We start from the raw sequence: 27,253 nt of genomic DNA, 5'->3' as shown, positions 1-27,253 counted from the left end.
CCAACACGCGTTAGCGCTAATGCGCATGCTCATATGAAAATCTCATACGGAAACAATATTAGCCAACCGGTGCGCTCTCTCGGCGCCAAACACGAAACAGCATGATTTATGATATACCGGTATATATATATATTTGTTTTAATGTAGTTTCATTCAACGGAATGCTTTACTCTCACACAAGGAATAGCGTCCATAGGTGATAGGTCCATAACCGTTGCCATGCATACTCCGACTCTCCGAGTCCGAGTGCTCTTATTTGGGGAGGAAACAGCATCAGCATGTAGAGATTCTCTTTGCTGTGGAATGTGGATCATGTGTCACTCATGTCATCATCATGTGGCCAAATATCATTGGCCGAATGTCCGTCCGTTCTCATACTTATGTGCATGAGGGTAAATACTGACAAAATAAAACCACATCATTTTAAGAAGTTCACCTCCTGTATGTCAGTTCAGTTGGGCACTTGAAATCTGGGAAGTGGGAACACATTCGGTTAAAAAGAAAAGGTTGTTCTTGCTTGAATGCAAGTAAAATACATAAAAAGTAAAACTATAACCTAACCTTTTTTTATCGATTGAAATATTTATTAACAGTTTTCAGAATTACAGTAGGCTACATTTCAAGCACAAACTCAATACAAAGACTGTTAACTGTGAGTGGACGACCCAATTAAGCATGGTTCAAACCTAACCCTAACCTCAGTAAAACTATAAAACCCAGTAAAACGCAGTGACGTGATGTGGGCTTATATTTAAGGTGGTCTTGACCTGACTGGACAAAACATGGCGGCCCCATTGAGTATTGTTTCTTGACGCATTGCTCCAATTTAATTTTTGATATTTAAACACTAGAGGGCGCCACATAATAATAATAATAATAATAATAATAATAATAATAATAATAATGATGACTGGTTTCTCCACTTGTTTTGGAGGGTGAAGTACTACAAAATCTCAACCTCACCACCATATGGCTAGACATTTCAGCTTCCTGGATAAATAAAGGTTAAAATGCAGATAGTGTGAAGTACTCTCACATTCATATTACACTGTAACAGGCTCATACTCAGCAGGCATGAGCTGAATTTAATCAATGCAGTCTTAGCTTCTCAATCTCACTATACTTGAACCCAACACAGTCATGCACAGTGACATTTGCTGACAGAAAGACGCATGCACGAACACACACACACACACACACACACACACACACACACACACACACACACACACACACACACGAGATGAGGGAATAGAATAGAACACTGAATAAAGTGAACAGAGGCCATCTTCGAAAAGAAAAATAGCATTGTCTGAGACTGATTTAGGTGAGAGAGTAGTTTGTGTGATATCGCCTAACTGCAGCAAGCACTTCACATTGGCTGACGGCGTCAGGGGGAAGTGGATTGTAGCAGACTGGGAGCAGAAGGAGAGGTAACAAAAGGCCCTATTGAGGAGTGGCAATAGAGGACTTGACATGCAGGTATAGGCAGATATTCCTGTCTGTCTGTCTGTCTGTCTGTCTGTCTGTCTGTCTGTCTGTCTGTCTGTCTGTCTGTCTGTCTGTCTGTCTGTCTGTCTCTGTCAACAAGGCCCTCCCTGCTAGCCAAGTATTGAATCTAACCAAAGCCACAGGGCGGCAGTGGCTCAGGAGGTAAGGCGGCCATCTTAAAGTATCCTTGAGCAAGACACTGAACCTCTATGATACCGATGAGCAGGTTGGTGCCTTCACTGCTTTGCATGGTTTTCTCCGCCATCAGTGTGTGAATGGGTGAATGTATACATTCATGTAATGCAAAGCGATCCACTATATTAATGTAGTCCATTTTTCCATTTACCACTTCTTCTAAGCTTCATGTCTCTCTCAACATTCCTATTGTTTCAATAAATAAAACATACAAAGGGATTGAACGTTCTGTTTACAAATTGACTATTATTCTGTTGAGCTGAGTTGAATTGAATTACCTGTCCTAGAATGATGTCTGTAATTAACTGAATTGTAAAGAGGGGGGGGCTGAATTAAGTTTAGCACTGCTGGCATCTCTTTTTATGTGTATTTGACACACAATCCATGAGTGTGTATCACACCATCATCCACCAATAGTGCCTAATGTCCCCATCTCCCTCCCATCACAATCACGACCAGTAAAGTTCCTTCTTTGAAATTCATTTTTACAAGGCTACTTTGAGATATGTTAGGTCGTGTTCTGGACTTCTATTAAGCTGTTTATTTACTATGGGTCACATGCAAGCCAGTGTTTCTCTCCAACTTGGGATGCACTAATCTTATCTAATGTGCACTTTTCCCTCTCATCCCTTGAGATCGTCATTCCACATGCAGAACGTTTTCTCTATCTGTTAGTTCTCATACACAAAAGTATGTGTGCACACATGCACTTTCTCTCTCTCCCACACACACCATAGTAGTGCATGCCCATAGTTTCCATAGTGCATGTCATGTCATGTGTGTGTGTGTGTGTGTGTGTGTGTGTGTGTGTGTGTGTGTGTGTGTGTGTGTGTGTGTGTGTGTGTGTGTGTGTGTGTGTGTGTGTGTGTGTGTGTGTGTGTGTGTGCGTGCGCGTGCGTGCGTGCATGCGTATAGTCAGTTGTGAGCAGGGTGTGCAAGGTTGGGATAAACCTACAATCTGCAGTCTACTAATCTGGCAGTTTTTATTTTTTTGGGGTCTGACCCCTCTCAGTAACTGTGTACATACACAAGCATTCAGACACTTGCATAACTCAGCTGATAATGCCGCTTTTGTATACATACATTCCACCAGGTAGGTTATGTTATGTCATTGTATACGATGTCTACAATGTCTACAGAACATACAATGTTCTGTTACAGTAATAGCCCTGTAGACCCATGCACTATGGCAGCAAATGGAGGAGGGAAGGTGGGGTGGTAGCAGCTTGAAAATCCCAGAGGTGTGTCCCACATAGAAAATTTACGAGGTATATTACATTACTCTTCTCAAATTCAAGTGCATTCCTCTGGGAGCACAACAGCAAGGCCTATAGAATGGAATTGTACTGAGGTATGGTAGTTGCACAGCTCTTTCCCTGTCCTAGAATATCTACCACACTCCTGTTCACTCCCCTCCCCCTAGCAGTCAGCTAGCTCCAGAAAGGATGTAAGGAATGGATGATGCTCAAGATGCCCATCCCCCCTACCCCCTTCCTCTCCATCCCAGGCTTTGTGTGTGTTAGTTATTGAACAGTTGTCAGATGGCTGTGATCATGCAAACCTAGGATTTGGCGGGCAGATTACAATCTGGAGAAACACACAGAGATGGCTGGCATGGATCAACCCACCCATGGAGGATTTATTTTATCTCCAAGGGCAGAAACCCCCCTCCTCATTATTGCCTGTTGAAGGTTGCACATAAAGTGTAGTCATTATGAGAAACTAGGGGCGTTGGTTTCCTGTGCCAAAGGAAACTTGTTTCTTAGAATCTAATTATTCCACAGATTTGTCTTGCTACACGTAGCCTCGGAAACCCAGACGTTTTCTGCAGAGATAACAGCACTCGCCGCCACCAATAAACACAAACACAAGGTTGATAAATAGGTAAACAAGGGTTTCAAATGCTTTATTCCTTTTGTATCACTGGCAAATATAAATTACTGTTACAGCAATCATTTCTCATTTATTTTAACCACATTTGAAGTAAAATGTCTTTAGAAGTGAATGTCCAAATTCTCCCAATTCTAAAAAGTGTGCACAAAACGTCCACCATTTATTCTCCTCATTGTTCAACAATAGACACTTGTCCTTTCTGTGGTGAAAGGCAATATGTGATGTGGTAATGATAATAGTTGTTTATGTGCAGGAGTAGAATGAGGTGTTAAAAGTCACTGAGTGCACTGTGTTGTGTATTACATTTACATGAGCACCACATCTGAGGCAGCCCCGATGAAAAAGGAATGAACTTGATATATGTCACTATATCATAAACACCCATATATATCTATAATATACTTCTGTCATGTCATACATTTGTTTCTGCATGTTTTAAGGCAGGTAGCCAACGCTGTACAACCAAAATGATGAATGTCAACCCAAATATACACATGAAAATAAGGGAGTCATTATTCCTCCTGATGTTGAAACCAATAGCTTAAACAACTGGACTAGGCAAGAGACCGACTTAAGTCTTGTTCATTGAGGATTTCCACACCTGCTTCTCTTAAGGCAGATGCTGAAAGCACCGGGTCTTTGTAGAGGGGGGCACACAAGAGAGAAAGGGCCGGGGCAGAGCGATTTTAGTTCATGTATCACATGACTCATCTAGTATTCTGGCTGAGACTGCCCCCAGCCCCTCTGCACCATAGTTGCCAACATAGCATGTGGAGGAGGGAGTCACACACATTCACAAGCGTGCACACACGCACAGAGTCGTGGAAGACAGAAAAGGCAATGGAGTTGTGGATAGGCATGGACTCCCTCAGACAGACACTGATACATGAGGTCTTTGTACAATGGACTTTTTTTTTGATGCACCTTTTTACTTGTAAACAAATTAATTCAAACTAACAAAAAACATAGCCTTACCTGGCATTTTTCGTTTTGTTTTCAATCTAGACAGTACCCACCCTCCCTCTTCCAAGACATTTCTCTCTGATGACAGTGACGAAATAAACACTCACAGTCAAGCACACACATTTGACAGATGGCATTCTGGTGCGTAAACATGCACCTGCCCACTCACACCTGTTCTTCTGTACAATTCTCATCAAACGCTCCTTTCTAGTGTGGCTACATAGTCCCTTTCCATTTTGGATAGGTTGAAATTTGACACAGAAGGGCAGCATTCCACAATAAATGACTAAACAATCTTAAACCTATTCTTGACTTTTTGTTTTTTTGGTGTACCATCTTCATGCTCTAACGAGGATTTGTTGTGTTTGTGTGGCGTGGGGTTGAGAGGTGGAAGGTTCCTTTAGCACTGCACTGTAAAACACAAGGGTGTACTGTGAGGATATTTACATTCAAAACACAGCCACCCCCTCCAAATGTACATGTTGCCTTTACATTGGTATTATCACTTTATTGTACAGTATATACTGTACGACTGTACATATTTGTACAACACACTGAAGTCTTTATTTCACACATTATGTAGATTTGATATTTGTTTTGATATTTTGTACTCTTACTTAAGATGTAAATGCAATTTGTGGGAAGCTTGCAAATAATGTCACCCACTCTTTTACACCAGTAAACTTGGTGTGATAATAAAATGAAGTTGAAGTTGTTGTGCCCATGATTTTTCCTAAAAAAGGCCAATCTATTACAGATGGAGCCATCATTTTGTCTGAAGCTCAAAGAGCCAAACAATGAGCAACACAACACAGTGGCTTTGCGCACTGCCACCAAACCCCCACCTCTCATACGCTCCCCTTTTCAACTTTTATCATTTTTATTTTATGTCTTATTATTCTCCTGCGAACAAGGAGGATAGCTCAAACAGATAAAAGTCAGAATTAACCACAAAGAACAAAGAATAAAACTTTTTTTTGCAGGGAGCACTGTGCCAAATTCAGCACCAAAAGCACCAAAAGCCTAGAGGCACAAGAGACTGTTTCTAAAAAGCTATGGATTGGACTATGTTGTGCAAACAAACTACACAGTTAAAATCTCAATATACTGTAACCTCACAGGAAGAACATAACCAATTACTAATTAAATATATATATATATATTCATCTATATATTCATTATATTAGATCTAATAAATACTTTTTTCTTTTGTTTTACATAGAAATATTTTTTTTCCCCATTTACAAACAACCTACATTTCTGCTGAAACAATAAATAACTATGAAGGAGGAGAGTGAATCTGCAGTTAGGATATTTCAGTTAGCGTTTTCAGCTTGGAACACGCAAGAGACGGACACTGTCCTTACTGAGCATGTTACTCCCGAAAGGCAAAAAGCTAGTCAGCTAATTCTGCTTCTCGGCTTCAGGGACACCAGAAGGGAAGTGTACTCTCTTCATTAATAATGGTCAACAACAATCACTCCTGAAAACGTGTCTTTCTCTTTCCTACCTTCCTCTCCTCTACATGGTGCAGTGGTGTCCAATAATGTGCACGGAGTCCAACTAACACTACACTACTGTGTAGTGTTAGTTGGACAATAATGTCCAATGTCCAACCAACACTACAAAGGGTGAATTCACCGTTTTGGTTCTGCCCCTCTGGTTGGAAGTGTGCTTATTAGTGCTTAGGTTAGGTGGATGGCAACCTGAATATACTCTGCCCTCCAAGACACATGATGGGACACCACAGATCTAGTGGAATGTGCTCCAGTCATTTGACTGTTCTCAGATATATTGCAGCCAATGGCCATGAAACTTTAGCATTTTTTTGTTTTTTACCATAGGCCACAGTGGCTTGTGAAACTATTTCACCAAACAAAATAAGTATTAACAAAAATTGGTGTTTCGTTTACTTGCCAAGAGGCTGGTGGAGAGTACACACAAACATCCCAGTCATGGCCAAAAACTCACCAGCATTTGGCCAGTAGCTGGTGTTTAATTTCCCATCCTCCAATAATGATATCCCCCTTACACCCACGTCCTAGTCAGCTCAGCTTAGACAGGACCACTGACACACACACAACGAACATGTGCGCACGCACGCACGCACACACACCCAGACACACACACAGAGGTTAAAAGTTGCTGTACAATTGCCACCGTCGTCAGAGAGAGGCAAACTACTCTCATAATCCCCACTCCTTCACAATCTCATGCTGCACACAATTATTTGGTACTTTTTTGTTATTTTCCTCAGAAGTGTTCTGTACGCTAGGTGTGGGACATAACACAAGTACATGGTATGAAAAAGATGGGACGTATTGCTGCTGACCACCACAGTTTGATAACAATCCATATCTCCACATTCATGCTATATATGTCCTAAAAAAGAGGCCTGTAGTGGACAATGCAGGCATACATCTGACTTATTATTTTGTTTCTAATCTGATCACTGATGATGTCACTGGTAGTTCTCGCCTGATAATCGAACAGCCATAATAGGCTGAGTCAGGGACCCTATAGTTGTTTTTTAAGACAGTGTTGGGACATTGGATTGGATTCTTCCCATTTAAGTGCAAAATACCACCCATGGATGGTCAACAGGCAGTCACCAGGGGCAGGTGTGTGTCACTGCTTTAGGATTCCGCTCTCTGTTGCTAAACAAGGAAAGAAGAAGGGGGAGGTGTGTGTATGGTGTTGAATCTCATAACAGCTTTCAATGTCTTTTGAGGCGTTAGAAAGAAAAAGAGGCAGTGGGGTATCATGTGGTAACATTCTCTGGCTGAAGGTTGATGATGGACGAAGGATTGGGGAAAGACAGGGAAGAGATGAGCACCGAAGGGGGGAAGAGTTTCTTCTAAGGCCCTGCTTGTTTGATTGGAGAAGAGCACAGGAGCAGATGCAATGCTTGGAGGACTGTCCCTCAGATCCTGACAGATGGACGGACAGACGTTGGGCGGGCAGGTGTCTTGATTTCTTGAAAGGTGTTTCCGGTCTGAACAAAAGTCAATGTGTGGGTGTGAGGAAATTAACAGATGCCATGTTATTGGCCGGGAAGGAAAGGCCTCAAAGTTGGTCATTCCTGCTGGAGAGGATGGAGCGTAAAACTAGAGACGTGATTGGCAGAAACTAGATGTCGCGGTGGAGGTTTAGAACCAGGAAATAGTGGTACAATCTTGGAAAAAAAAACACCTGGGTGATTGCGGGAGATGGATTTCAGTGGGGATTTACTTGCTCTTTCTATAGGCTGCAGCCCAGCTGCTTGACCGGCTCCTGAGAGTCCTGCAGTCTGCGCAGGCTGGCACTGGAGTAGCCTTCATCACTGCAGCTGCTCCGCAGACTGCCTCGCTCGTCCCCCGAGTCACTCACACTGCTGGTGCTCCATTCCAGGTCGCCCAGCAGGTAGTCTGTCCCCTCCACATCAACATCCAGGTCTTCTGTTGGGGGAAGAAATACAAAAATTAATTAATCATAATTGTTGATGGTCTTTCCATTAAAACCAACCAACTAATTTAGTAAATCTAGAGGCCGTCCCTCCCAGGTACTGTATTGGAACAAAATGTGTCCAAAATTCCCAATACATTTCAGCTGTTGTTTCTTTCTAAATGCTACATGGATTAGTGTGGAATAGGGTCTACAGTATGTGGGTGTGTGTCCACAGTTATCGTAAACCACGATGATATAGTGTCAGATTTCTTATGCATGCTGCAAGTAGGCCAAGGAAGTAAATTCCCAATTTTAGCCCCTTCTATAAACAGCTTTTGTCCCCACACGTCTCAAGATTTGCCATTGACAATGAAAGGGGAATTCAGGTCAAATGTCCTCTAAATCTTGTCCCCACACATCAATGAACGGAGAAATGACGTCAGAATTCCACTAAATATGATGTAAATCAAAACATTAACACCATTGACATTGACAGGGAAAATGTATGTCATACAGTATGTAAAGGAGTAAATCAGCTAACCAATCACAGGCAACAGGCATTCTGATTGGCCAGTATGAGATGATGCATGATGATGTATGATGATAAGAGCTGATAATTGCGAACGCAGTGAACACTTACTATGAGACCTAGCAGATCATGTCTGTGTGTGCGTGTGTGTCCCCTTTGTGCCCATATATGGAGCTACGTCCAAATATGGAGTGTGTTGCATCAACAAATCACTCAGCTCCATATATGGGCACAAAGGGCACAGACACTTTCTGCCCATATATGGAGCTACGTCCAAATATGGAGTGTGTTGCATCAACAAATCACTCAGATCCATATATGGGCACAAAGGGCACAGACACTTTGTGCCCTTATTGCAATTTACGATCTGCGTTCGCTTCCCGCGTTCGCGCGTCTTACTCGTAATAATAATCTTTATTGTCCTGAAGGATATTCATCTTCACAGGTCTGTTCAGCACCAACAACAAAAACAATACATAGTACAGAAAAACATTACACCAAGACAATACAAAAACTGTGTACAGAACCATCCTATCGGCGGGGTTTGTTTAATGCCGCGATGGCTGAGGGGACAAAGCTCCTACTGAAACGTAGCAATGTCAACTGCCCGCTGACATAACGTTGCTGTCCGGAGGAAACCTCATAACTCAATTTCTGAGGTTTTTTCCATAAATCAGTGCTATTGAACACCCTTTACATCTGTGTGTTATTTCGAAAATAACCAACTCCATTGGACCCTCAAACTGTCTGCTAAAGCAACTAACTCCACCACCTCTCTCCTTCTCATGCAAGTAATTGACAATATCTAAAGTCATAACACCAACTTTGATGAGGTTTTATTAATTTCCTTGAAAAATGAACATTTTGGAGTTATGAGGTTTCCTCCGGACAGCAGAGATAAATTGATGTACGATGACAAGAGCGCCCCTCATTTCACAGGGGTGTGATTTTTGTATAACATTTTAGACTGGAAGTCAAAGGAGGACGATTGGGCTGAAACTTTGCACAAATATGGAGATGTCTGACATCACAGTACTGACTGTGGATAATCTAATAATGCAGTCTACCAAACAGACGCGTTTCTTTCAACTGCTGCGCATCCTAATCATTATTAAACAAAACTCCTAAAACTACTACAGAGAGTTATATATTCCTTTCTACTTATTATCTGAATATGCACCCACTCCACCCAGTGTATTCCTGAACCTTTCCACACTGTCCTTGAGTTGAGCGAGCCTTTCCCTTTTTTTTTGTTATCAAATGTTTTTTATTTAAGACCAAAAATCGAGCGAGCCTTTCCCTTGAAGTGAATCACAGTACGGAAGTACGGACGCCATACACTGTAGGCATGAGATCAGAGATCCACAGGAAAGCCATGCCATTATTAGACCATGTCTTAGTTATTATAAAACAAGCCATTGAATGAATGAATAGTTTATTTCGATCTTTCAGAGGGAGACATTACACAAAATAGGCATAGGCAGAAGCTTAAAGCTTATTAGTGCCTATCCTTATCTCAACATATTCCAAAATACTGTTGAAGATATGCCTAACAATCAACATATAAACAAAACAAACAATATAGTCATTGTATCTATAACCTTATGTTTGAGTCTACTGTCCACATACAGAGCAGTCCCTCCTCCTGTTCTAGTATTTCTGTTCATGAGGTTCAGCTCATAGCCCTCTAGCTCAAAATCCATTGCTATTATCATTTTCTTCCTGCCAATTCCCCCCATGTGTACTGCAGTGTCTGTCATGCCACAAAGCCCACTGTTGGGAGGATGTAGACAAGCACATGCTCGAGGTCACCAGCCATTTATTTTCTCCCAGTTTCCTCCACTCTGAACAGGCGCCTAGACCAACCAGTAGGAGACACTAGTCTCCCAGTCAGACCACTGTGGTGCTGGATGGATATTTTACCCGGACACCTGGTGAGGCCTACAGTAATTCATGGCCAAATATTTTGTCCATGTGGTTTACCTGAAATCGCATGTGTGTATGAGGCCAGCAGGCAGGACTCACCCTGGTCGGAGTCAGATTTATCTGAGGAACGGGTGGAACCTGTGCTGTCCATGCGTATCCTCTCCACCCCCAGCTGCTCCAGGCGCCTCCTCAGGTGTCTCTGCTCCCGATTCAGCTGGTCCAGGGTGTGCAGGGCTCGCCTGTCGCTGTCTTCCAACCTCTACATAGCCGATGCATAGATTGTGAGAAAAGAGAGAGAGAAAAGCAGCATTTAGTGTTAGTTCAGATTTGGGGGTCTTAAAGGGACAATATATTGCTTTTTATGTGCATTTCAGTGATTGTGATAGCTATTGAAACAATATTTACAATGTAAGAACTATAGATATAGCCATTTTCCTATATGTTTTGGCCTTTCTCTGTGTTCCTACAATTCCCATGATACATTTCGTGGGCAATCATCTGCCTTCTTTGGGTGACAAAGCCAATTGCCTTGTAACAGAAATTAAAGTGAGAAAGATGGAAAAATGCAAGCTTCACAGTCAACAGCAAGTTCCTGTGTAACTGATAGAATATTGTTGAGACCTCTCCTTGGACAATGCATCCTAAATAAATACTCAAATGTACCTTCACTGGCTCTGTGAGTGTGTGTAGTTGTGGAGCTGTGTTCATAAGTGCACAAGTGTGAGTGTTTTTGTGTACGTATTACTTTTGCAGCTTATCTAAAACTTTAAGGTCAGTCATTGGTACGCAACACTTACACACTTATCCTCTACAGCGGTCAAGCAAATTACCCTCTTCACACTGATTAGGCTGCTCCCATCACACACATACTGGTACAAATACAAACATGTACACACACACACACACACACACACACACACACACACACACACACACACACACACACACACACACACACACACACACACACACACACACACACACACACACACACACACACACACACACACACACACACACACACACACACACACACACACACACACACACACACACACACACACACACACACACACACACACACACCGCAATGTGCTCTTTGGCCTTCATCAGCAGGCTGAGAGTGGTGTGCCTGTTGGCGTCTGGTCCAAGTGGAACAAGGGATTTCAAGCGCTCTAAACACAGCCGTAGGTGGGCTCGCCTGGAGAGAAGAGAGACAGACTCCATTTTCTTATACACATTGGGAATTCAAAATGCACGTCATTTGTACAGGTAACCGACCAATGTTTGGAGAGTTTTATTTATTTATATAAATAAATAATAATGGCAAAAGGCGTTTTACTTTTTACTCTTCAACCAGTCATTTTAGCTGGTTGAAGAATGAAAGGTACTGTTAACATTACTCATTTCAAGGGTATTTATTGTCACACAAATAGTATAGAGTATAGTATAATAGTATAGTACAAATAGTAGCAACAATGTTGGCAATGAAATTGTCTACACTTGTCTATACTTGTCTACTAATACTATATTTTGTTTCATTATGTTCACTGCTTTACTTTATTTTGGCATAATGTGCAGGGGTCATCCCTATGTTCCCCAGGTTCTATGTTCCAGGACTTAAGGACTTCAGTGTTTTGTACTTTTGTACAGAACAAAGAATGTTTGTTAACATAGGTACGCTCCCCATACAGTATGTAAAAAACATGACACACCATGTTTTAAGCAATGTCATATCATTCAGAGCCACTGTTCTGCAGTTAATTTGTCTACTTTTAGAAGTCCTTGAGCTTTAGGATTTCAGCCTCATGCTGAGGAGATATCTGTTCAGTCTCTTCTTGAATGCATGCACATGTCTCCAAAAACAGCAGGGGAAAAAGCTCCTGTCAAGGCATTTGATACTATACTAACACCAGGAAGTGACAAGGCATGGTTTGATGGTAACCTCAGGGTGGTTCGACCCAAGGTATATTACATGGAGGTAAAGTCACCAACATAATCTTCGCTATCACGCAATTCCAGACGGCAGATTCATCGCACCATGGGAGCCAAACTGCACCCGGAAGTTCGGCAGAATGCACTGGAGTCAATGAGAGCTCCGTGACCAGCTCATGAACAAACACTATTTCTGATTGAATGACTGCTGTGCTGCTTTTCGATGTGTACACTGTGTAATTTTATAGAGGTATCTAAAGAGCAAAAAGTAAGTTTCGCGTAAGTATCGCGAGACTGTCCACCGTTTCCTGTCTGGCAGCCAAATCTCGCGATACACCCGGAATAGAAATGATACCTGCTGCTGTTTAAATCCTAAAATAAAATGATGTACTGTGCACTCTGTGCACATCGAAAAGCAGGTGATTAGAAAACAAACTGTGATATGTCTTCTTTTATAGGCCTGAACCGATTATATGACACAGGTCTCAATGGTTCATAAATAATGTTTGTTATGAGCTGGTCAAGCTTGCTCGATTCACTGCTTTGTATTCATGTAGGTGCGAGGTTTGGCTCCCATGAAAGTGTCATGTGACCATGTCACTTCCTTCTCTAATCTTCCTTGGTTCTACCTGGGACATGGGAGTTTCTTGAAAAGAGCAGTTGTTGCAGCAAATGTTCTGCAATGACACAGCTTACGTGGTGGGATAATGCATTGGGGCATAGTCCTCATCCACATTCCTCATTTTCTATCTACCTTCTTAAGAGTGGTTTGAAAGGCATTATGCTCCTGACCTCAGTGTAGTAGACGTTGGCTCTAGTACCTTCAGGATCAAGCTTGTTGGCCAACATTTGGAATGCTCTGAGATTTCTATCCAGAACATTTGCATAAGTACAGATGGCTGACCCACTACAACTTCCATCTGCTCACTTATTAGCTTGATTCTAGTGCTCCCAAAGAACAGATCTGAATTCTGGACGAGGCAGTGGATCCAACTTTATATTATCTATGACTAGTTTAATTCCTATGTACTGCCTTTGCAGTGTGATGTGCTGCATGTACAAAAAATATATATATATATATTTTTTTTATGCTATATTATTATGAATGACCTCTGGTGAATTATTTTGGTCCATTCACTCCATCTCTCTCACTAGTCACTATTTCCTCTGCCCTGTTCTTCCTGAAAATTGCTCTGTTGTGTTCTCTTTTACCACTCTAAAACGGACAGCCTTGGCAGCTGCAGGGGTATGGTGGGTGTTGATGACCACATAACCACTCTGTTACACAACACACACCTCCAACTCCAAGTGTATGTCTATATGCATCAGTGCAGCATTATTGGAAGTGATCATACTACGTATGTGTGTGGTTGTTACACACACATTTCTGTCTACAGCAATCCATAGGTTTAAAGGTTGTTCATTTATTGTGTACTCTGAGTAATACTGTTAAACGTAGACTAAAGTAGTGCAGGAAAATGGTGTACGCATACCGTCAAAAGGTTTATTCGACGATATGCGTCAAAGGACATAGGAGAGGGAGTGATTTTCTTGTGGGCAGACTCGCAGAGGCACCATATGCAATGCAAGTATGTGAAGTGCACTCTCATTCCTCTTTAACATACACACAAGCCAGACCCACACACGCATATACATATACATATACATATACATATACATATACATATACATATACATATACATATTGTGGGGTGTCGCTAGGCAACCAGCCGCCAGGTGAGCATATAGCCCAGACAGCCAGTGGGGAGGATGCAGAACGCAGCCAAGAAGAACACGCCTACTCGGCCTCGTCATTCAACAGACGTACTACCCCGCCTACCTATTGGCTCAAGGCCAAGTGTACGCGCCTACGCCACCTTCCAGGGAAGGTTAAAAGGGAAGGACTGACTGCTTCTGTGCTCATTCCCCACTGACTACTGACAGGGACAGTTCTGGCATGCTCGGCGGTAAGTGATATCTCACCCATCCTCTCACACCAGGCATATCCATATTAATATGAGCGTCATATTAAAAGTCTATTTCTCCTCCTCTATAGGTAACCCGCTTCCCCGGACGAATCTATAACGACGAGAGTTCCACTTCCCCGGGGGAATATTGACGCAGGGAAAGAAGTACCTGTCAAACCCGGGGACAGAGTGTGATTTATATATTAGGGCGCACTAAGCCCAGTTAGGGAAAAGGACCCTAACTAACCGCCCTATCCTGCCCGTGTGACAGACGGCAGAGAAGAGGTGGAGTTCTGTTTGAGTTTGACTTTGAGTTTGCGTTTAATGCTGTGCGCCTAAAAGCGCACTTATCACAATAAATGGCCGTGGTAGCCCAATCTGATCCTGCCTTGTGTGTTGGTGTCCGCTCAGTGCTCACAAAGTACATACAAACACGCTCCTAAAAGTATTATTTCCAACCCTCCCATACACATACATTCACAGTGCAACTCACACAGGCACATTCAAAGCAGGAACACAGCTTCCCCAAGTAAAACCAAAGGCAAGCAAACAAATCAGTTCACAGTCGCATTGATATTCATTGGCAATTTGTCGTTAGATGGCATTTTGACTCTTAAACCACAATAAAAAAACAGTACAAAAACCTATCTTCGTATAATTAGTCCTCACTAATGCTCATGATACAATGGTAAAAAAAAGACGACTCTGCATGTGTCTCGGGCTATGGACACTTCAGAAACCCGCCTACCAGTGACATCATTGTTTTTTATTAACGCAAGAACAATCACTTACTTTATAGTTTGCTAACTTTCCAGAAATAGAAAGGCTGCAGTTTCTATTAGCTTGTATTGCCAATCGATATCACTGGTAGGCGAGTTTCTGAACAGTCTCTCCTCTGAGACGTACAGGCTCTCCTCTGAGACAGAGACAGGCTCTCCTCTGAGACAGAGTGATTTAGTAGACAAACAAATGGTACCATAATGTAATGAGCATTAGTGAGGACCAATTATATGAAGATGAAAACAGAAATGTTCCTTTTAAACTTTTTTTTTAATCTTGTGGTGTCTAGGAAAATGGTCCTCACAAGGTTGATTTCTCAAGTTCTAATATACTTGTGGGGACGCACACTTCCGAAGTGCACACTTAGCACGGAGACAAAGTAGTCTGGTGCAGAGGGACCAGGTGGCTTTTTTCCTCGGCTGACTCAGTCTAAAGGGCAAAATACTGTTATTACATAACAGGAAAATGTTCTGACATAATACAGGATCACTGTGGCTGGCTAATGTCTGTTAGACACCGAGGAGTCAACACACACCAGCCTCAGCCTCAGCTGGTGTGTCTCCTAGGGGTGCAGATGAGATATGAGTGGTGTGGCAGAGTGAGAGATACGAGAAGGGGCAGAGATATATAGAGAGACCGCAGCTAATTTAGCGCCAGGTTATTCCTGTTCAGAGTGATTGTAGTTTAGTGTGTCAATAGGTAAGTATGTACAGTATGTAGGCCTATGTGGTGTATTTATGTGTTATTGGCCCACGGCCAGAGTCTACACTTCTGTGTCCCAAATCTCCCACCTTTCCTGCCCCTCAGGGCCCTACATGTATTTGAACATGCAGCATTGGCCCTAGACTACCTCTTTTGTCCAACAGTGTTTTCAGTTATTTAACTGGGGCAAGGCGTGCAAGTGGAACATCAACATGTGTTACATCACACAGCGAGTGTCTCGCTGCAGAGGGGGAGGGCGTGGGGGTGCACATACCCAAATTGTTTTCACACTGGCCTCCTAGCTGCTAAAAACTACAACTAGGCCAACATGCTGAACTGTGACCTATGTGGCAGCTCTCTGGCCCTTTGACCCCAAGGAATAACGCACCCCCACCCCCCCTGACTGGCATGAGTAAACTTGCATGAAACAGGGTCTTGGCAAGGGCTGGAATCATGCGAGTGCAATGCAACCAAACACTACTTTGTAGCTTGCGAGGAAGGTTCAAGGCCACGTAGGCTACGCTAACGCAAACATAGCGGATGTATCCAACAAAAAGCAAGTTTTTGCAATAAAAAAATTGATACGAAAATTCTGCATTTGCGGCGCCCCCTATGGATGCAAATTGAATTGCTTTGGGCTCTCAGTTGATAAACCACCCTCAACATGTGAGTAAAATTTGGGGTGAATTGGACATTCCGTTCGTGATTTGTGTCATTGACACAGGCCCCTTTCACTATAACTTTGGAAGACGATTACAGCCGAAATATACGGACTATGACAATTCTGCCTGTGGTGTTTTAATCAGATAGGTCCAGAGATCATGTGTATTTTGTGAGATTTGCACAAAAGCTGTAGGTGGAAGAACAAAAAGTGTGTTTTTATGTCAAAATGGCGATTAATCTATCCTGACACAAATGGGCGTGGCCTATATGGGGAGATGCAGCATGATTTTGATTTTACGACCTACGGTTCAAGAGTTATAAGACGAAATGTAAAGTGGGTGTTTCAGACAGACAGACATTCAGATAGACATTTATTCAGACAATGAGTGAATTATAGTGATGATTGAAGGAGTGTGTTGTTTCTTAAGTAGGATATGACTTTTCAGGAGTTTCTGCACATGTGGGCACATGCACGGGTACAGTACACTCACTCTTTCTCTCTCATGTCCCAGGCCTCAGTGCCATGCATTATTCAGGCTGTAGGCATTCTGACAGCCTGCCCACTGAGCCACTGTTTTGAATCAACTAGCACACACTGGCAGGAGTATAGAAACAGGACAGGAAGAGACAGTACAATCCGGAACCAACACTTAACCCAGGTACATAACCGGTCTAGAGAAGGAGCTTGTAGACAAAGTAAGTCTGCTTTTTGTTTCCAATCTGGGCCTAATTTTGGGTCAGCTATGATAACGATTGTCACTTTAAATGTATTCATTTGAGGTACTGGTATATGGCAATAAAATAATAAATCAATACCTTTCTTTCACTTCTTTTCAATGTTGAGTTTCACAGACTTGAATCACTGCTGTTATCTAAACACAATTGTATAGGGCCAAATCAAATGAATCAACCGTATGAAGATTCAAAACACACACTTTCAACACATTTCCTTCCAATAATCCATGAACCTACATTGGAGGGTCAATTGGCACTACTTTGTTCAGCAGCAGTGTACACAAGCTAAACAAGATATTACTTAACAATACAAAAGTATGAAATTCAAAATGATGGACATAGCATGTTACAAATTTTACTTTGCCATAAAATGTTTTGGCTTTCAATGTCCAACAGAAAATAAAGATGCTGCAGGGAACAGTCTTCCCATAACATAGGCCAATATTAGCATTTTACAGCGACGTCATTACCATTTCTCCGCAATGATGGATTATGCCTGTCAAGCAAGCAATAATTCATATATGTTTATTTTTTATTCAATTTTTATGTTTGTCACTCACTGCGAACCCCTACTGTTAGTTATCAGGCGCTTAATATATTTTCACCTAACAGAGGGAGGAGTTTCACCAAGTGCCACAACCAACCTGTGGGAGTCACTACTAGTGCCCACCCACGAACATTGTGATAGTTGGACTTGGGAGTGCCCGCCAAAACCAGAGACACTGCAGAGAAGTCAAATCCTAGTTTCCACGGTGGTGGGCAGGAGACAGCTGTTCGTGTGACTGTGTGTGTGTGTGTGTGTGTGTGTGTGTGTGTGTGTTTTTTTGGAGAGTGTTGGAGGTTATCTGCAGTTAACCATCGCATAACATCATAAATAAATTATTTATACAAATAACATTGCAGTGCACATCGTGAGCCTCAGACTCACCTGCTTCTCTTCAATTGTATAGTGCACCTTATGCCAGTACTTGAAACAGTACTTGGAGAAGCCAAACGTTTTGGTATGGGCATACGTACGTTTTTATTTCAAGATTCAAAAGAGCTTATTTGTCACTCACTCATAAAGGTACAAGCAGTGAAATGTGGGTAAGGTATGTTTTGTAAGACAATACTTTCTACATCGTCCTCAGACGAATATGATTAAAAAAACAAGATACTAATAGTAAATAACACTGGATTGTAATGAAATAAAAGAAAAAATATTAAATAGATAAATAGATAAATAGATTAAAAATAAGGTTAAATGGTGCATACACACACACTAACCCTTTTTAAATGAACAGAAACAGAATGTGCAGAATTATTTGTGAATTTTTCTTATGTTGACTGCAGCAGTGACCTTCTGCCACTCTTTTCTCATCCTTTTGTCTATGATGAAACTGCTAAGTCCTCCAAATAGTAGACCTATCTCTGTTTTCAACTTCCTTGGTTAAGGTTTCTATTCTCCTTTTCTGAACCATCTGGCATTTCACCTAAATGAAGATGAACATCATGGACAATTGGACATGTATACACGAGTGAAAACGAGTTAATTAACAAGTCACTTGGAACTGAAAACAAGCACAATTCCACACTGACACTTGACATTTTCCATCTACCTTTTTTGATTGATAGTTTTTTACATAGTTGTTAGTTATTGAACGACACATACCCACGCACCCACACATGCACGCACGCACGCACCACAAACACACACACACACACACACACACACACACACACACACACACACACACACACACACACACACACACACACACACACACACACACACACACACAATCCCCATACAGTAGTACACAGACCCACCACACACACATAGTGCACCATACAAACCAGGATGAGAAATTCCAACATACCTGTTCTTTTCCATTTCATTGTGTGTAGACCTGTGGACACACAAAAGACATTTTATGTCATTACAAATGAGTGGTACACAATACACATAATAACACTGAAGCACTGCGTGACTGAGATTATCCTCGTCTATCACTGCATGCAGTATAAGGCCATGTTGCAGGAAGGGGTGTGTGTGTGGGCTGTGGAGTGTGAGGCGGTATATGAGCCATCAGAATGCCTGTAAAAAAACCTCAGAAAGTGATATTCTAATGCCTGAGGCATGTTCTATGGATCAATCTTGAGCTTTTTGAGTACCATGCAGGCACATAATGAACGTGCATGTGTAGCGATACGCACAGCAGAGGCAGCCTTTTTCACCAGGCAACCAGGCTTATGAACAATGGACAGTAACTGCATGTCATGCTCACACACACACACACACACACACACACACACACACACACACACACACACACACACACACACACACACACACACACACACACACACACACACACACACACACACACACACACACACACACACACACACACACACACACACACACACACACACACACACACACACACACACAAAAATGTCCAATGGGTAAACTTAGCAACAGTAACCAGAAACATCATACAGGAGTGCCATTGACCTCCACACACACACACACACACACCACCTGATCATTCGCCATGCATGTCTGCAGCAGAGCAGATGCAGAGAGAGAGAGAGAAAGCGAGAGAGCAACACTAGCTGAAGGTGATAGAGACAGAGGTGTGCCAGTGGCGATCCTGACTCCTGCATTGCAGTGTAAGCTGCGCGCACACACACACACACACACACACACACACACACACACACACACACACACACAAACACGCAAAAAGGAGGGGACACCACCTTGGGGACATACGTACACTCTTGCTCCCAGAATAGCCCCTACTGCACCTTCAGGTCAGGCTGCCCTGCACTGTCACCCCCCCCCCCCCCCCCCCCCCACCCAGGTCCCAGACACACATATCTCTCAATGTGGAACAGGGTGTCTCGCCATTTCTTGGACTAACCTCTCCCTGTCTGTTTCCCTTTGCCTCTTCCATTATCTGTCACTCTCCTAACATTTTCCTCTACTGTCTCTAACACTTACCGAACTCCTTGTGCATGGCCGCGGGAAGATAGAACGTTCAATAGGGGGTGTGTGCGCGTTAGCGTGCGCCGTAAAATGAGCGACATTTTCACGCGGGAAAGTGGCTTTTACTTTCCCTCTCCACACGCATGAGCAAACTGACACAGGCAATTAACCAGGATAAGGTGCCAATACTGTGATACAGCATATTTATTAGGCCTAGTAACAGAAATCTGTTTTGATTTAAAAAAAAAAAAATTCCCCCTCCTGTCCGAGGAGAGGGCTGTGCCTGGGGGGAGCACCCCTACTTCCCTCAGCCATGTCCTTGTGCGTCAATCCCTCCCATCTTTCTCTCTGTCTCTCACTCCCTCCCTCTCAGTGTCTATGTGAGTGAGAATGAGACAGACGCACTTCCAGTCGTCTGTCTCACTCAGTCTGTATTCCTTTCTCAGTCACGTCGGCAGCCAGGGACACATTCTTCCACTGGGGCAGGCAGCCGTTGCTGACATAACAGGGAAATGATCCCAGTTATCAGGGTTAGTAGTTGGACAGGCTCAGACCTCCTCCCAGCACTCACCTCTCTTCTGCATGCTCACTACATGATGACCCCTAAAACTATAACTGATGACCTAACAGTGGGGAGTATAGAATCTATCTAGGTACTCTAGTGAATAATATTAAGAAATGCATATTTCTATATAGGGCACTCCAAAGTGAATAATCACAAGAGTGTGATCAGTCATATTGTGCAATGAGTATTTCTGTACTGCTTAATATTGAGCTGCAATAAGGCTGTTTTATAACAAGACAAAAAACAATTAGCCCAATACAAACACTCCTTTGTTTTCACAGTTTTTTTAAGAAAAGAGACTGGAAGGTTATTTGGCAAATTGGCTTGAAGAATATACATTTGTATGTAAGTTTAAAAGCAATTGGCAGATTACTGGTTGAAATTTCCCAACCTGATTTTCAATATCAGGGTGGCAGGATGTCTAGTTTGAGAACATAATTGAAAAACTAGACTGGAGGTAGACTAATTATGAGCCCCCGTTTGGAAACCCTAGTCCACTGCACGGCATCTAATATTGTGAAATATCAGTTTGGCTTCATATTTAGGATCTGAGACTTATACTGTAAGTGTAAGGTACAATCTTCACCAGACCAGAGTTAAATTAATTTCTAGGGATTTTAATTCTAGCTGTGGAATCAGTGAACTAGGGTAATGTAATTTTCTACAGGCAAAACCGAAGGACTGTTCTTCATATTGCATAGTAGCCTACTGTATTTCCTCTGTCTGTGCAGGGAAGCAAGATGGCTGGCATAGCTGTAAATTCAAGTATTTATTGTTTTTCCAGCCAAAAGGTTGGGTTCTTCTTCTTGCCTCCAAGCGTTGTAATAAGCCACCATAGACCAGAAGTTTTTAACTGGTTTTGTTCTGGGAACCAAATACTGTACGACGTCAAACATGAAAAGGAACACAAGCTGACAGCTGTTCCTTTTCTGCAGAACGTCTGACAGATTGCTTTTGATTTGACACTCTTCTTTTACACCAGTAAGACGCCCTAAATGGCGAGGTTGCGTGCACGCACCCGCCTGGGTGACGGTCAGACTGCTGGGCGAGCGCTGGCGCTTTAGCATGGGGGGTCAGATCAACATATGGAATTAATTCTGTACTGGCCATATATGAAGCGTGTCTTGAGTGTACAGGGACATCAAATAGGACCTGTCAGCTCAAACCCACAATGCAATACTTTGTTTTCAAGAGTGTTGCACACAAACGTTAGTAGCATTACATAAGTTATACAAAACAAAACAGTACCAATTCCATTTCCCCCCTTTATATCTCATTCCGAGTGTGTGTATTATATGTAACGCCAGCACCGCTTCAGGTGCAGTTTTAAACTATTTTCAGGCTATCACTAGCTGTGAGCCTTTCACCAATACCAGCCTGTCACCAACACAGTAGACATATAGACAGCTGCGGAAAACTGATAAATTCGACCCTGTTCCTAAAAAACGTTATACAGACAAAATATTTGGCGGCAGTGCACAAATGTGATTGACATAAAGTGAGGTCATTTCTCCAAAATTCACTCCGTTTTTCGTCCGGAAAAACGCACCAGTGTGCAAACACCTTTACTGTACTATTTAAATGTCTTGTTTTACTAAATTGTGCCTGCACTTTAATTTTTTTAAGTTTTTTCAGTTATGAATGACAAATTTGATAACAAAAGATCATTATATGGCTTTCATTCTCTGTATATATTTGTATATGTTGTTTTACAAAGGGTTTAACCTGAGTGAGGCCATACAATAATGATAGCAACCATATCACATCAATAGTAGGCCTATACAGTTGTAAAAAGTGCACAGTTGCTGTAATGCTAGCCAATAGTCTTCTCAGATTCTCCCAGAAGACACAGGATTCCTTCTTCATAGCAATGTTGACACATATCCTCTCTCTTTGAACTTGTTGTTATGTTTAAATGTAACTGTTTTTGTTGAGTAATGAGTCACACGAAGAGCGTCGAAGACACAGCAATACACGCACGCGCGCGCACACACACACACACACACACACACACACACACACACACACACACACACAAGTATATAAATTCCTTTTATACTTTGCATTAACTGTCACAATCACACAAGTTCATGTATCAGGAAGGAAAGAATAATAGAATATATCCAGGTGTGAGGAGGAGCCTTATATACTGTATGTGGCTTTTATAACTACAGCTAAGGCAGCAACACTAGAGTAAAAGAACAAACGTGTGGGCTAATGGGTGGACCACTACATTATCTTGCATGGCATACTGCACAACAAGCATGGCATAATGTATGGATTCATTCCATAATGCACCACAAATGCATGCTCTGTGTAGGGTTTGGTAGAGTGGGGGGGGGGGGGGGCTTGTTTTCCTTCTCTGTAATGGAGGAGAGCTGGTGCTCTCCCCTGCTTGCCAAGAGTGAGACCTCACCAGAGCGAGGGATGAGGAGGTGTAGTGAGAGGAAAGGAAGGGGGAGGTGTAGAAAAGAAGAGGACAAGAGGTGAGGGGGAAGGCACTAGCACTACTACTGACACACCAGAAACACAGCGACTCCCTCCCTTCCCCCCACCACTCACACATCATCATCACGCCATGTGGAAACAACAGGAGATGGAGGCTTGGCTCTAGCGCTGGATGTACATACTGGGTCACATGACTGCCTGCCCTACATTTCACAAAGGTTTGGCAGCAACAACAAAAACCCAATAAATGCCTTTTCACCTATAATTATCTCTCCCAGGCGAAATGCAACCCTTTCCCTTCACAAAAAAGGGGCCAAATCACTCACTGTGCCATTTTGCTGGTTGGCATACTGGTCATTGAGGGTTAAAAACCATAGAGTATGCAGTCATCTTTGCTGCAGAGCCTAACTAATAACAAATTGGGGTTCTTGGGATAAAATAAAAAAATTTACATTATCATTATTATAGGATACATCGTAAATCAAGTGATTAGCAAAAAACATGAGATAAGGCAATGGAGGACCAAAAAGAGAATAACAACGGAATATCAAGAGGTGAGAGCTTGAGAAATACAATCAGTATCAGTGCTGTTTAAAGTGTGTGCCTGCTTGTGAAGCTTTTGCATCCAACAATATAGACAGATTATATGAGTTATTAAACAGGGGCGGTACTGCTGTGGTTAGCAGCAGCTACATTATCCTCAGTAAAATTGGAAGAATTAAAAGTTCGTATGGAGTAGTAGGTAATAATTTCTATTAAATCCGACACAATGCATTTGTCAATGCATCCAACGTCAATGATCACTGGAAAGAACAGGGTCTGGCAAACAGGCTAAACCAAATATTTGAATAACATCAGGTTCCTATTACAAGGCAGGCTTAGGTGCATATATATAGGCACATGACCCCTGGTCACCTCTTGTCTATCCAGCTTTAATATCCAATGATCTAGAGTTACAACACTGACACACACACACACACACACACACACACACACACAAACAGGCTGGCTAGGTTACACATTTCTGCATGTCTAGTAATTTGGATAATACAGTCGTCAATGGGTGTATGTGGTTGAGTTACTGGGTAAGTTACTTAGGTACTTCTGCTGTTGTGTGACATTTGTTTTGTATCAGCGCCGAGGCATGTTTATATGTGCACGGTGGACGATTGTGTGTGTGTGTGTGTGTGTGTGTGTGTGTGTTTACAGTGTGTATGAATGTCACAAGGTAGTCAGGTCTTGTCTGTCACTACAGATCGAGTCACCTGCAACCACCTTGGATTGACCTGGCCTTGATACTGTAAAAGTGGCCATTCACTAGGAGTCAGACTGGTGTTTACTGCTGTCGCTCAAACTGCAGAGAATTCACGAAGTCACAACATGTGCGCACGCACACACACACACACACACACACACACACACACACACAAAAATCACACCCGTGTAAACTGAGTGGTGCAACTCCCCTCTCCCCCTGCCTCTCTCTCTCTCTGTGTAATTAGCAGGCAACAGTGCAACACTATCTCTCTCTCTCTGTGTAATTAGCAGGCAACAGTGCAACACTATCTCTCTCTCTCTCTCTCTGTTTCTGGCACAACAGCGCCACTTTTGCCCCTACTGGAACTCATAGTCACATAGGTGAAGATGGTACTCATAGTCACATAGGTGAAGACGGACATTTCTGTTCCTTGGAGTGGTTGTACCACTCAAAAAGCACAGAGAGAGATTGGTGTTGGGTCTCAGGTAGGGTAATAAATTGCAGACTCTTGTTGGGTTGACGCCAGGCATGAAAGCCATGGGCCAGGGTCGGCCTCCGGCCGGAGTTTTAGGCACGGATGCATGAATCAGGTGTATACATAAACTACTGCAGTGTTTCTGACAGGTTGAGGTTACCTGTCCTCCCTCTGTGTTCACATTTGGAGACATATCCAAGAATTGCTGTTAATCCAGTGCACAAATTGCCATTTTAAAAACATTTTAATTCGCTTGAGCTACAATTTGCCCAGTAAGCCAATAACCTGGTTTGAAAAATTGGGTCAAACCATTTACCTGCTACTTGTGTTTTTCTTGCTTTTGCTTTTCCGTTTCAAGCTGTCTCTCTCTTTACTGCTGGTGAAGGGTAGCATTGAGGCATAGCCATGTTCAGCTTCTGCAAGCGAATAAAGAAAAATCAGTCAGACCCTACTGCAATTCACCCCATCTGGGAAATACAACAGTCAAACATATTCTATCTAGGCTAAGGGACAGGAGAAAGGGAAAGGTGATCAGAGCATGATCTATATTCTAAAGTTATTACAGTATATAATATATAACATTTTCAATGCAAGTTTTTAAAGCGTGCAAATGCATTCTTTTTTTGCAATGTGTTTATACATATTTTCCTCTTTCTGCAAGCCCGGACAATGATGTCATCTTGAACTGGAGTAAACCCCAGTAGCCGAACCACAACAGAAGAAAGGGGGGGGGGGGGCACCCTACCCTGCATCAAACCCAGCACGAAAACAATGTCGCTCACACACACACACACCCACACACATATGATGATTGCATCTGGCAGACATACACCCCATTCATTTGACATGCTCATTAATGACGAATGCATACTATTTCATTATGTAGGCTACCTCTTTTGTTTCAATACACATAACCCGTTCTGCTGTATGCGATACGTGCGACACGCTCTGCTCTATTGTGCAGAATCCACAGCTAGCTTCAATGCATGACCCATTTATTTATAATAAATACAAACATTTGGTATATTCTGTAGGCCAGAGATAATCAAATCGCATATATTAGACTAAACAAATGTATTTTTCCAATGGAAGATGCAATGCTATGTGTAATTGGGGGAAGGGTGACATATAATATCCATGAATAAAATGAACCACAACAATGCAATCATACTGTACCTCTTTCCCTACGTTCAAGGTATTCGGCTGCTTCGATCAACATCTGCACCATTTCGATCGCCGCCATTTTCAACAAATAACAGATATTAAAACAATCCGGTGTCGGATTCCAACTTGCAGCTTGTTCGATTGCCTTGTGTGCAGGTTGCTTGCCACTCAGTTAATAGTCATGGAAATTGGTCAGACTAAACGTGAGATATGTAGACAGCTTGCAATGTAGGAAACGATCAGCTTAATATAAAAGTCGGACGATTGTGTTATAGCACAATTAACTGAGCAATGTAGATAAATTAAAATTATTTTAGGTTGGTTAAATGGTAAAGCAGCTGGGCAATCACAATTTAGCAGTAGGATATCGGTAGTCTATGTTGCCTATGTACTTGGCAAAGCTATAAAAAAAAACAGCTTGTTGACAAACTAAAAGCAGGTTGGACGGTTCTTAAAAAAAACAAGTAGGCTATTGTTCTGCTTGGAAAGAAAACGCTGGCTAAAAAGAACTTGCCAGATGATCGATGACAGCTCGTTTGATTAAGAATATGCGAATTAAATAAAGTTAAACGCTGGCTGGTACACTTGTCATTAGCCTGCACGAAGTAAATGTATTAAAAATGAGCGTCAGCTATCTAAAACTTCCACCGTAGAATCGATGACATCCAACCGTATCAATTAAGAGCTATGTGGCTGGCTGGTTTTGTGCTGGTTTGAGTTAATCACGCGTGATACGTCTCGGCTGGAAAAGCAGATAGCGACTGACATCAACTAGGAGGAAGAGTGTTTATAAATCTGCTTCCAAAATAGTGGCTTGTTGATCGGAACGACAGCTTGCTACTGTACTTGCCATAAACATTGTACTGCGATGTGATTGGGTATTGGAAATAAAAAGCAACGTTTCTACTGGACGTTGGAGCGGTCTATCAAACAGAGGTTTGGCGTCGATTGCAACTGCGTTCCTTGTTCGGCCATCTTGGTTCCAATCTACAGTTGTAATTGGTTACCGTGCAAAGCCGTAATGGACGGTGTTTCCGTACAAGCTTATTGGCGTGATTTCATTGGTTGGGTTCTCCAGAACTTGATAGTGATTTGCCAACATCCTCCCACGAGCTGCCGTGGCACCGCCTATTATAACTAAAAGCCACGCCTTAGTGCCATGCT

At 42.4% G+C, this 27,253-nt stretch overlaps 1 protein-coding gene across 1 annotated transcript; it reads right to left on the bottom strand.

The window, feature by feature from the left end:
• Window positions 1–3,565: 3,565 nt before the first annotated feature.
• mxd1 (MAX dimerization protein 1) lies at window positions 3,566–26,898 on the bottom strand. The gene is made up of 6 exons (XM_080765245.1): window positions 26,102–26,898; window positions 25,242–25,341; window positions 19,065–19,094; window positions 11,510–11,624; window positions 10,523–10,682; window positions 3,566–7,979 (listed from the first exon to the last, which is right to left on the bottom strand). Exons 1-6 carry the CDS (start codon window positions 26,166–26,168, stop codon window positions 7,783–7,785), a joined length of 669 nt encoding a protein of 222 aa, XP_080621371.1. The 5' UTR covers window positions 26,169–26,898; the 3' UTR covers window positions 3,566–7,782.
• Between the last annotated feature and the right edge of the window lie 355 nt (window positions 26,899–27,253).

The sequence above is a fragment of the Protomyctophum bolini genome (assembly GCF_963924005.1).
Source record: "Protomyctophum bolini genome assembly, chromosome: 6".
Lineage (NCBI taxonomy): Eukaryota > Metazoa > Chordata > Actinopteri > Myctophiformes > Myctophidae > Protomyctophum > Protomyctophum bolini.
Note: the sequence above shows the minus strand (reverse complement) of the source record. Positions and strands in the feature narration are given on the sequence as shown.